Raw genomic sequence first — 12,743 nt, 5'->3', positions numbered from 1 at the left:
ACACACACATTCTCTAGTTTGCACTCAGCGAGATTGGCATCCATCGGCGTTATACCCGACGGAACTATCGTAGTTGGCGAGAACTATTCGCCAGGTTGTTGCGCCAGAATCGTTCGCGTCGCGCATATAAAGGTTCCCTCTTGCGTCGGTTGCTGCGATGAACGCTCCTGACCTCGATTCTGGAAGAACGATGAGTTGGTACTGGCGGTCTGGGGATCCGGGGGACCGAATCCCGTGCAGCCTCTTCTCATGATCAGTCCGGGCTGATGTTTAAACTGTTCTCATGCTTTCTCACCTTCGTTTTTTTTTATAAAGGTACCCAGATACAGGTCGAAGAGGAGACGGAATTCTACTCCCCAACATTCACCGAGTGCAGCACAGCGAACACACGGGTCCAAGAAAACTCGAGAAAAAAGTCAAATAGGCCGAAAAAGAGTAAGGCGAAAGCTACGGCAAAGAACAGGCCTATCTGTGCGGCGCTGTTGCAGATCTCGACGTGGCCTTCTTCTAGCCCTGCTGCGCCGCAGTATGCTTTGGCGAGGGAGTTGAGCGTGGAATTATCGAATTCGTCGAGCATTTTGGATGATTGCGGTTTGTTGGTGAAGTAGATGATGATGGTAGAGTTTTATCAAAATAGCAAGAGCTGCTGTTGGATACAATCAGGATTATGAGTAGTATGCAGTGTATAGTAGAAAGAGAGATCATATGAGAGTGGCATCAGTTACAGCGAAGCACAGTCTATAAGTGATACTGGTAGATTTGACTTTGCGTTGACGCGTCCATTGTCCTACCCACAAGTTAAAGTATTTGCTCATCTAAAATTCTTGGTTTGGCCATGAGTACAACGATACATTTACCCACGCCGAAGCTACGTAGCTACGGATTAGACTTTTCGTAGACTGATACACTGACTCATCTGGCCCAAAAGTAGATATCGCAGCTCAAATGATCATTCAAGCGCCTTTACGTTCAGACATTAATGTCAAGTCAGTAGAGTGGAAGTAGAGGCCGGAAGCTAGAAGCTAGAGGTTGGAAGTGGCAGAAATAGCAGAGAAAAACCACATAAACATCCATAAATTAACAATATTAGCCATCATTTGAATGCCCTTTTATGATATCAATGCGTTTTGTTAACCCTTAGCTAAGAGATACGTCGAGCTTTTCCAGTTCTATGATTAACATCCCCAGCAGCATGTTAGCATCGAGGCTGTCGACGAATGTCACTTCTCACTCAAAAGCGGCGAATGCTACGTTGCCGTGCGGTTACCAACCAAGGGCTTGGAGGGCAGTATAAAGTATTTGTCCGAGGAGTGCTTGTTGTTTTGGATGCCGTTGACTGTAACCGGCGTCGCTCCTGTTCGGTCCTCGAGAGTGGGATATTGCTTGAGAAGCAATCATAAATTCACTCAAACTCAATACAACAGCAACAATGACAAACGTCGCTATACTCTGGACACACACTCGGCAGAGTCTACAACCACAACTCGCAGTCCGAACCATCCATGCCCAAGCAATTTTCCAATGAAGGATTCTTGTACCCTAGAGCGACACCACAGGTCTTGGAGTCATCTCCAATGGACAAAATACACCCTCACATACATTTACCAATTCCGGACCGACTGAAACGCCTCGCCATCCTCAGAAGCGAATATTGTGCCTCCCGGGCCGGTATTGATTTGGAAACTCCGCTGACGCAGAACGGGCCATCCTCCAAATTGCCATCCCCCAAGCAAGCTGCGACAATCTCATCGACAAGCTCAAAGAAGCACACGCCAACGCATCAAGACCGCCAAATATACTCCATTCGAAGCGCACAAACAACAAAACACCCGCCCTTTCATACACATCATACTAGAAAACACGAAGCTAACCTACAACAAAGAGGACGCAAATAAATTCGTCGTCGTACGCACTGGGCTTACGACGGCAACTCATTCGTCAACATAGGCGCTTTCACCATGGCTGTTGGCTCATTCTACAACAAAGGAGGATTGCACCTGAAAAGACTTGGTCGCTGTCTACGGCCTCGCTACTGATGCTGAAATCTGAGCGTTGGGAGGCCGTTATTGATTCTATATTTAACCAAAAAAGAAAACAGAGAGTTGGGTGATCAACTAACGATCTTCAACTCCTACAGGATCGCACCGCCACGGTGGGGGGAGGCGATCCGTAAACAGTTACAAGGGGGTTGCTTTTTTATTGGGCACTTGACTGTATGTTCGCTCTCCTATTTCTGTAATTGTTGGGAGTTGCAAAGGGGCACGGAGTGAAATGAAACGTCAAACAGTTGCCAAACTCAGTTTCTTCATTCAAGCTGAGGCAAGCCAAGGCTATGAAACCCCAAAGCTACAGTAGATCCAACATGCTGGGACTGTTGGCAGATAGGGGAATAGGAAAACGTACCCCGAACAGTTTTGAAACAGCCATTAATGAATTTGTGGAGGCGCGCGTCAAACCGCGATCTGGAAGTGGCCAGGGCGGCATCTCCCGCCACGACGGAAACGGTCAAGACAGGCCGGGGTGCACGGGCATGTTGGATCTGGGGCTGAGACACAAAGTCGATTGTATTGCTGTTGCATTGTTCGATTGTCTTTCCGCCTTTCATGGAATGTTCTCTTCACTGCAAGCCGGCCATTATCTCTTTCTTGTCTTGCTTATTCCTTTCAAACCGGCATCACCCAAGCAATGGGCACTTTAACGTGTGGCTGGGGCAGCGTGGGCAACACGTTTTCACTTAAACTCGCATTCCAAACCTCCAGAGGAAAAAGAAAGGTGACGAAAACAAGCCATTTCACCAAAAAAAAAAGTTCAAATATTGAACATGACGAGAAAAGCTTTTCTGTGCGGTAGGCTTTCCTCCAAATGGAGGACCAAGTGACCCAGCGGAAGGCGTCCGAATGGCTCGCGCTTCGGCAAAAGACGCAGCTTTGCGACGACGGGTCAGATGAGAGGCCCCCAAGGCGCACAAATATGGCCACCAGGGCTGACTGCCCTTTGATCAGAATAAAGAAGAAAAAAAGAGGGTTGCCGAGACAGTATAAAAAAAAGACAAGAAGGCCGACCGAGCAACTAGTTAGTGGTTGTGTCTCAGTTTAGGTATGGCATGCAATATAAAACCACCAGAAGACAGTACAAGGGAGGAGGGGCGTGTGGAAACGATAACGACGGCCGGATATGGAAATCGGTTGGTCTGCACACCCCCTTTTTTGTCGTCCTGAGGTCCGTCCTTGCATGCATGAGGAACGGAGACAATAGGACTGAGTGTTTGCTTTGTCTGTAACGAATTAGTTGCTGTTGGGTGAATGGGCGAGCGAATCAGGGACTGTAGTAGGTGAGAATGTGAGAGGAAAGTGGAGAAGGGGAGTGTAGAAGAATAGTATGGAATGGGGGACAAAAGAGAAAGATTGAGAAAAGAGAGTAAAAGTTGTCACTATGCACATAGATACAAGCCATGATTGATATCGGGAGACAGAAATTATCGTTGTAATTTTCGCTTCGCGTATTCCGCTCAGCTCCCAATATTCGGTGCCTACTAGGTGCTGTAGAGAGGCCATGCAAAGAGGCCGCCCTTGCTGAGCATTCCAAAAATGGAAGAAGGCTTCAACAAAACAGCGTGATGGGGATTGGGGGCCGTTCTGTGCAGAGCGCCACAGCTGGAGGAATGGCGAATAGACAAGCCCGGTTGAGTGCTGACGATGGGTCCGGGATGTACAGGCAGTCGCTTACAGACGGCGACGAGTGCCTGTGCTTACGGAGTGCGAATCGAGGAAGAGAGCGAAAGTGTCTTGTAGCAGAGCAGAAATAGACTGTCTGCGCAAGCTCTGCTCCGAATGTCGCGAGCTTACGACAATGTGCGTTTTGTTTCATCCCGGGTAGGGGGTGTGGTTGTCAGAAGCAGACAGGACGGCAGACAAAGGACATTTTTGTTGAGCTGACAATCATTCGAGATGTGGTGCTTTGCAAAGGAAGCTTTGCTTCGTAATAATCACCACGTTGCAATAGAGCATTGGATTCTTGGCGGCGCCGTTGCCCATCTTGATAGTCGTCTTCTGGCATGCTTGATGTAAATCACAGGTTTGAGCTGGCGGTGATGCCCACAAGCCAATAGATACCCCGGTCTAGCCCGCATCCTCTCGCCACTCTCAAGGACATTCTGTTCTATATGTGTCCTGTACGAGTGCTAGTTAGTTGGTGATGGTCATGGGGACTAATGCACAAAAAATAGAGTCCCGGAAGCAGGTTGTGCGTCACCGCGGTGAGACTCGTGAGGGAGAGAGAGCCGAGGGGGGTCCTGATAGCGCTTGTCGACTAATGATTTCGCTTGGATAAGAGGCCAGGCACTCGTATTGACTGGACGGGAATAGGCAGACGCGCTTGAGCTTGGCGAGGCGAATGTGTCATTCGTCATTTGCTCGCGATGGCTGTGGGTGGAGGGTTGGCTGGTGGATGTGGATGGGGTCCCATGACGCTTTTCGTTCCCAGTTTAGGTCGCCCAGATTGATAATCGCAGCGAGTGTGGACAATCAGTACGAGCGAGCATTGACGACGATGGTTACTAGCTTGGCGATTCGTCGCGTCTAGGACTTTGGGCGGATTCTGGCGAGAAGATATCGTCATGATGGCAAATTTCGTGGATGCGGGTATAACGCGAGAAGCCGAGATGAGGCTCTGTGCGGTGGGCAGGTGTCTGCACGTCAGTGAGGCTGTGGCCCGCCGGCTGGACATGCCGCGATCGGGTGTCGCCATGTGTGTCGCCATAGGTGCAGCATTCGGTGAACCGGTGGCCTCTCGCGTGGGCATGACGAGCATCGAGCGAGGCTGTGAAGCTGAAACGAGGTGAGCATGGCGATGGTGTTGCGAACCAAGAGCCGGCAAACTCCAGAGGGAGGCTGTGACGGGCAACAGCGATAGCGATAGGGCCTAGTTCTGGCTCCCCTGTAGTTTAGGGACCTGGTAGCGAGGCAGCCCACAAAAACTGGGCGACAACTGGAGACGTGGGCCGGGCCAGGCAGCACAGCCCAAGCGGCTGAAAATGCACAGCGAGCGAAGGAGCCTGGAGTCTTGAGTTGGTGGATTAGTTTGGCATGTGGTTGGCCTATGACGGCGATGGCGAGATGCTGGTGGGTGCATCTGCATGTGTCGTCTTGTCTGCAGAATGTTGGTGTCCTTGGATGGACCTCAATTGCATGCATTTCCAAGAGATGCCTCAGGTACCAGTCGCCACTGATTCGTCCTATTGGAATCAAATGTTAGTGCTGTAGCGGTGGCTCTGGTGCAAGCGCTAACATGCAGCGCCCGGGCGCGGACCGCAGCCACTGCCTCGCGGCGTCTCCCGCCACTGGAGCAGCTGCCAGATTCTTACTGGCGCCTGTCGTAGGACTTGAAATGCTGTGGCCTGCTCACCCACAGTTTGGGGTCTGGCGATGGCATCACTCAATCGAGCTCCGCTTCCATCGTGCCGATCATGGATCATGGATCATGGGCCAGTCCGGGCCAGTCCAGGCAGACTGGGCGGCAGAACTGGCTACTGCTGCGAAGCAGAATTGCAACCACCAGCCGGGGCCATCTCCAGTCCTAGACTATTTGCCAGGCCAGGCCCGGTTCATGATTAGATATGCAGAGAATCAAGGGCACGCACGCACAGGTAGCATCGTCTGCTCCATCGATGGCTGCAAACTAGGACGACTCTGGACTACGGCTGCATGTTGACTGGCTAATGGCTATGACTCCAGGACTACTGCGGGCTGCCGATGCCAATTGCTAATACGGCGACCGCTGCTCGTGCTAATGCTGCTGCTACTGTACGAAATGGCAGCAAGACAGAAGGCTAATGCCAGGCAGAATGAATAGAGACACTGAATGAGTCAACCCACCTCTGCCAGGGCCCGCGATCTAAGAGACGTGCGTCAGTCAGTGTGTTCTGCATCCTCGGCTTGGACCGCCGTCTTTCGTTGGTCAATTGTTGGAAGCCCGCGATGATTTGCTGCTGCGGTGGGCTTTGCCGCCAGGAGCCAGGAACCATCGTTGAACTTTTCTTGAACTTTTCGTGAACTTCTCTTGAACAGCCAATTGACGCTCCATGGCCCGCTTCATCAGCCGCCCAGATGCATCATTCCAGACTGCTGGCTCGTTTTACCACTGCTGGTCGTCTCTATGGGCTAACAGTACAATGGAAATGTTTCAAATAAGCGCAGACTCCAAAAGCAGCGACTGCCCTGCACCGGCTATTGGGAGGCCTTTTGTGCTGCTATTTTCAGCGCGGCGTCTTGTTGCAGGAGCTGCAAGTCGGTTTCGAAATTCTGCAGCCTGTAGCTGAAAGAAGCAGATGCAGCGGCTACGAGCAAAGAGCCTCTTCTGGCTCCCTCTTTGATGTAAAGTAAGCTGTCAATTGACGGCAGCCTGTGCGACCATGCATGCGCCTTTGCTAGTCCATCGTTTTCTCACAAACAATCCGATCGTGCCCTCTCTCACATCGTCATTCCCCTCTCAATGGCCCATCCCTCTTCTGGCTGGCCGCCCAGGAACTGGCTGATCAGAAAATCACCGGCCGTGGCTGACGGGGCTCAGCTGTGCCGCTATTGGACTCTTGGAGTAGTTGCTGCTGCGCAAAGCTCCACTGCCCGGGCGTGGAGACGAACCAGAGGGAGTCATCGGAGAAGCCTTTTGTCGCTGCTTAGCGCACTGAAAGACGCCTCACATGCCTCGCCGAGAAGACGCTCGCTCCACCCCCCATGGCAGGCAGAAAGCGGAAAGACGGCAGGGGTTGAGGCCGTCAAGGACTCTCCATGGCTGGACATGGGGAGTGGAGGGGGCGTGTGAGACGGGACCAGTCCAGGACAAGACAGCCAGAAAGCGCTGCAGCTAAATGCCCATCCATGCTTGCAAGCTTCTTTTGGCCCTCCCTCCAACGTTTGTCTTTATAAGTCTGCGATGCACCCTCACCTCGTTCTCGATCCAGCAGTTCCAGGCAACAATACGCACAGCAACCCCACAAGTTCTTCTTATTACCACTTCACACATTGCATTCCAGACCAGGATCAAGACATCGTTCAATAGGAAAGCATCGTTCTGTACAAAAGGCTGATCATACCCACCTTTTGCGCTTTCTGCTCCTTTCATCCTACATACTATCAACACACAACCAACACAACACCAGAGTTGCCAGAATCAGCCATCACTCTCAAGTAAAAGAGATAGAAAGTCGATACAGGATAACCAGATCCTCTTTGCCTGCTTATCAGAGTTTCATCTTCTTCATCGGACGCCTTGCCGTGCAAGGACACCATCGTCACAATGTGCACCACCAACGTCTACAACTACCACTACTCAGACGGCCGCCGGGAACAGTCTCGCCAGCCCGTTCTCTGCTCCGCATCCCGCAACGGCAACGTGTGCTCCCAGAACGTCGTCTTCCAGCACCCCAGCCAGTATATCAAGCACACCGGCTCAGCTCTGGGAAGCTCACCGGGCTCTCCCTCTCCATACCTCAGCCAGTTCCCGCCAACGCCCACTTACAGCCCGCGATCCGGCACACCAAACTACCGATCTGGAGACGAGTCCGACCGATCGCGCCACAGCAGCTCATCAAGCTCACGGCGCCGTCGCTCCTCCAGCCTCTACATCAACGGACAGAATGTTATCGACCTGAGCCGCCACGATGGAAGCCCGCGGCGCGAGCGTATTGTCCTGGTTGAAGGCCCGCCCACTCCGCGAACTCCTCCTACAGCATTCAGCTTTGCCAACTTTGCGCCTCCCTCTCCCAATGCCAGCGCCTCTGCCTCTGCCTCTCCTTCTGTCTACGGGTCTTCTCCTCGGGAGTCAAACTCCAGCTTCTCCCGCCGCCCAGTCATTGTCGACGACCGGGCCCGCGGAGAGCGTGTCGAGCGAGTAGAGCGACCTCGCATTGAGATTGAGGTAGTCGAGGCCGCTCCCTCTTCGCAACGAACATCCCGACACGACCGCCACGCTTCCACCAGCTCGCGCGACAGCCACGGACGGAGCAGCGCCGATGACGAGGAGACCTCACGGCGCCGCCGCGAGCGAGAGGAGCGACGAGCTGAGAAGGAGCGCGAGGAGGAGGAGGAGCGTCAGCGTCGCATCCGCCTTCGCATCGCCAAAGCCAATGCCGAGATCAACAAGCGCCCTCCCGTGCCCATGCCGCCTGCACCTCTGCGCGCATCATCCTTCAAGAACCCTAGCGCTGACGACTCGGTCAAGAAGCTGGCCGATGGTGTCCGGCGCCTGAGCTTCGAGGAGGAGCGCCGCGAGGAAAAGGTCCGCCACCTCGCTCGCAAACAGGAGCGTCGCGACGAGGAGGAGAGCCAGCGCCTTGAAGACGAGGCTCAACGCCAGCGTCTGGCCGAGCGCATCAGCATGCCGCGACGCCGGGCCACAGTCGGCGGCAGCCGCCGTCACCGCGTCGTCTACGACGATGGCGCTCTCTACCGCGTCGAGTAGATGATCTTTCTTTTGTAATTTCCTTTGTCTTTACTTCCTGCCTCTGCATTTTTATACCACTTCCTATTCATTTCCTTTGTATTGTTTACGACACTTGATTATGACTTGGACATATTCTCTGTATTACTTTTGAGAAGGAAAATGAGCTTTGACAAAACTATTTGCTAAGCAAAAAAATTATGAAAAAAAGGGGATTTGGGATGATAACAGGACAAACATGCGGTTTGGCATTTGGGAATTTTGCAAGCGAACAAAGCGATGATTTCTTATTATGGAAAAAACTTTTTCTCATGTATAACTACGATTACGATATTACATATAATACCCAAATAGCGAAATATCTATTTTTTTTTCTTTGGACATTACGGAGCCACATGTAACTGCGCTCTTTTCTCTCTCTCTTCTCTCATATATTTCTCCTGCTTGTGATGCCGACATTGCTTTGGACTGCAGCACCTCTTACAGTTTTGACAGGCAGAAAAAGGGTTGCATGGCGACATGAACGAGGCGGGCTGGGAACGTACTCAGCTTCCAGATTCTGTTCGTCTCCATATATGTACAGTATGCACCTCTTTTGGCCGCCACATTTCCTATCCATGGCATCAGCAGCCACTGAGGATTTAGCTTCTGCCCCTTGGCTTCCTTTTTTTTTAAACTCTCACTCTCTCTCTTCCTTTTTTTATTTTGGTTTTACATAGATAGATATTAGGTATGTATGTAGTGATCGACAATCATCAGTTATAAAAAGATAATTTAGCCTATCTAAAGTCGCTCACCTGGTCCAAGAGCGCAACCCTCCTCGGCTGTCCATTCCATCTGTCTGTCTTTTTCGTAGAGCCCATTCGTTCCACACACCCATCCAGTGTGACGAAGGATGCATTTTGCATATGCATCCTGCAAGTCCCAAATTACCAATACGCGTCATGCAGGCCTTTTTCTTTCTTCTTCGCGTCGTCGCGCGTCTTTATCGATAGTCTGTGTAATATTACGGAACTACTAGTAGTTGTGATAGCTGCCAGTTACAAGTTAGGTCCATGGGGCCTTTTTAGCTGCCAGTTAAGAGATGGGTTGGGCATCATGTCATGGATAGGCTGGTGTGTGTCTCTTTCCCATGGAGTGAGTCTGGGGAATCTAATAGGCTGGAGAGAGGAGAAAGAATCATGTAGGTGTGAGTGGGTGCAGATGCTCTAGGACAGGGGAAAGGGACAGGGATGAAAAAGAAGGTGGTGTGAGCACGACGGAAAATGGATTTTTTTTCGGGGGGGAATTTGCATTTTGTGTGTGGTTTTTTGCTGTGAACTTTTTTTTTCCTTTTTTTTTTCTTTTCCCTTGGTGGTGTTTTTAATTTACAGGATATATGTTCCTTTGCTGATGATGAGCGCCTCTCATGTATGAAACTGGAGACGCAGTGCGCGATTATCATTTCGGAGGATGCGTCTTTTTTCATAAATCAATACAGGAAGGAGGAAAAACAAAAGACAACAAATAAATTTAATGGCAAAAAAAAGTGTGCGGAAAAAAAAGAGAGAAATATTTTCGTGCTTGTGGGCAGAACAAAACATTTTGGGTGGTGCGCGCGATGTTTCAACCACGCAAGAAACACGAGTTTCGTTTGCGGGCACCTCCCGAATACTAGACGGGAAAAAAAGTGTTCTCGTGATGACTCGATTTTTCCCCTTCCGTGCCTTTTTCAGCTTTGACATAAAATCCCACACCCTTCTAAGTCGCAGGCTTTTCTTGTTCCTGTCATGTCCTCCTCTGCCGGCTTTCTCCACCATCTTTTTTGTTTAGAAGCCCACTCACACTTGTCGCTTCACTTACACGGACCCCAGGCTTTTCTTTGGAGGGTTGAGGATGCACGGAGCACGCACATAAGCAGTGCTGCTGCATGCTGGTGGTAATGCATATTATGCAAACCGCCTGGTGCATATAAGAAGCAAGGCACGCTGAGGCAAGCATGTGCAGTCGATAAGATAGATACACATATCATGTAGAGTATGTAGTAAAAGAATAAGAAATGGGAAAGGAAAGATAATAAGAAATGCGCACAAAATGTGCCAGAAGCTATTCCCCATGCACACGCCCTCCTCCAATCCCTGCTCGTCTTTTCTAAGTCACCCCGGGAGGCCACGCGGGAAACTCGGTGTGGGGTCCCGGCGATGGTCGGCCGGTTTTGGGGTCTGGACGAGGGAGGGACCAGAAGATGGAGGATGGGCGAGGGATGTGATTGGGTGATTCGGAGGGTTTGAGAAAATGGACCGGAAGTGGACAGCATGCAGCTTCGGAAGGGGGAGAATGAGAGAGAGAGACGGGACATGGAGATGAATTATGTGGTAATTTTTATCTACTAGATTGGTATTATGCAGCTTGGTTGACGGTTGAAGGGAAGCTCTGGTGGAGCGTTGGGTGAGCTGCAAGCTGTGAGACAGCCGAGGTCTGAGCTGTAAGCTGTAGAGCTGAGAGCTGAGATGTCATCGAGAGATGTGGCTGGCGTAACGAGCAGCGAAGAGAAGCATACGCGATGATTGCAAATGCAAAAAAAAAATGAGAAAGGAGGAGACTTACACGAAAACATAGCAGGTGATGGTAAAAAAAAAAGAAACAGATAGGAAACATGGGATGCCGACTGAGACAGCTTGAAGTTGAATTTGGGAAATGTGAACGTGGTGGGCCGACTGGATAAAGGAAAGTCGCCCGGCTCTTTCTGTTGTACACTAACGGCTGGATGTATGCCCGGCTATAGTTGGTGGAGGGTGGCGACGGTAGCATCGGCCGAGAGAGAGACGGAGCTGGTGTGAATGGATTAAGAGGCGGTGTGGCTTGATATGGGAGCCGGTAGATGGATATGTTGCTCTCAATCATGGCTGTGGTATAGTATCAGAGGCGGATATGGGATGGAGTGGATGAAAGAGGACGAAGTCGCGATAGTGCATTTTGAAGTTTGCATGTGGCTTGAATGCGCATGCTAGGAACATGAAAGGGGAGTGAAGATAGAAAACATGTCTGTTTAATCCATGTAGTCTTTGTGGTTTATGCATGTTGAGATGGTCACGAGTGCGTTACACGATGCGAAGAAGCAAGGCTTGCTGGGTTTGGTGATGCATGTGCTTGTGGCGGTGAGAGAGTGCTGTGTGTAACATGCGTTTCTTTGATGGCTTTTAGCATGTTGTAAAGATGTATGGCAGATTTGAGTGAGGGGCGCTCTTTTTTTTTATGAGAATATGTATATGATGCTAGAGAACGCGTTATTGACAACTTGTATGCTGTGAACTTGTCACTCTTTTTGTGGCTAATGATCATTTAATGAAGCGAAGTGATTATGTCATATCTCCATTAGGAGAACTATTTTGAATACGAGATGGGCTTTCTTTTATTATATAGTATGCTAGCATGGAGAATCTCCAAGCTCTTCAAATGCCATCCCGAACAATGCCAAGGAATTTCGCATATCCCAATGGAACTCGGGTGTATATAGAGAGATATTTCCTTATATTGTGAAAGAATAGACTATGACTGATTCGTATTCGAATGTATACGTCCCGTGTAAGTAACATTACTATTTTTGCTATGTTCTATTGACCAATTCTCTTGGTCATTAGCTGTTAAAGACTATTGACTCGCAATGAAAAATGTGACCAAAAGTCTGCTTCTTTGCAAGTCAACGTACTTCGCCAAATCTGAACGCATGTTGCACCATTTCCCAAACTCAGAAAATCGCAGACCAAGCTGTATGGTTTGCCATCAATCGGATCGGGATTTCACAGCATTTTTGACTTCGCACGACGCCTTATTATTCTACATGATGCTGGAAATACTGGACAGTGCGGATCGTTTTGAGCAGGCGATACCGCACAGTAACTATGCATCTTTCACAACATTTGTAACTTACATTATGCCTTCAACTATAGTTAGCCGTAAGAAAAAGAGGGGGGGGAAGGTGGTTTTATATACAAGACGCTTCACAGCATTTTAAGTCTCACATGATGCCGTGCAATGATTTGCACCTACATGCTCCTACATAGGTGGTAGTAGTAGCAAGTGAGATGCGTTTCCATACAGACTAATGTGCCCAGGTAGGCGGCATGCGGGGCCGTGTTTCACTTTGATCCTTGATTGATCCTGGCAAATCCCTTCACAGCATTTTTTACCTCACTCGATGCCGCGCAGTGCTCAGCACCTGCAAATAGTAATAAATGGGCAAATTAGTGCGCCTATTATACAGAGATAAATTCCGTAGCAGATGCCCTACGGGAATGAATTCAGTAGTAGAAACCTATAGAGGCCTG

At 50.0% G+C, this 12,743-nt stretch overlaps 2 protein-coding genes across 2 annotated transcripts; one reads left to right on the top strand and one right to left on the bottom strand.

Moving 5' to 3' along the window:
- Positions 1–24: 24 nt before the first annotated feature.
- TGAM01_v201351 (hypothetical protein) lies at positions 25–577 on the bottom strand (the record flags this gene model as incomplete). The annotated part of the gene is made up of 2 exons (XM_018804714.1): positions 25–263; positions 391–577. 2 exons carry the CDS (start codon positions 575–577, stop codon positions 25–27), a joined length of 426 nt encoding a protein of 141 aa, XP_018661982.1.
- A 6,716-nt stretch (positions 578–7,293) lies between these two features.
- On the top strand, positions 7,294–8,457 carry TGAM01_v201350 (hypothetical protein; the record flags this gene model as incomplete). Its single annotated transcript, XM_018804712.1, has 1 exon — positions 7,294–8,457. One exon carries the CDS (start codon positions 7,294–7,296, stop codon positions 8,455–8,457), a length of 1,164 nt encoding a protein of 387 aa, XP_018661980.1.
- Positions 8,458–12,743: the final 4,286 nt, after the last annotated feature.

Source organism: Trichoderma gamsii (genome assembly GCF_001481775.2).
Source record: "Trichoderma gamsii strain T6085 chromosome Unknown Scaffold_3.2, whole genome shotgun sequence".
NCBI lineage: Eukaryota > Fungi > Ascomycota > Sordariomycetes > Hypocreales > Hypocreaceae > Trichoderma > Trichoderma gamsii.
The sequence above is the reverse complement of the archived record's forward strand: the minus strand, read 5'-3'. Positions and strand labels throughout refer to the sequence as shown.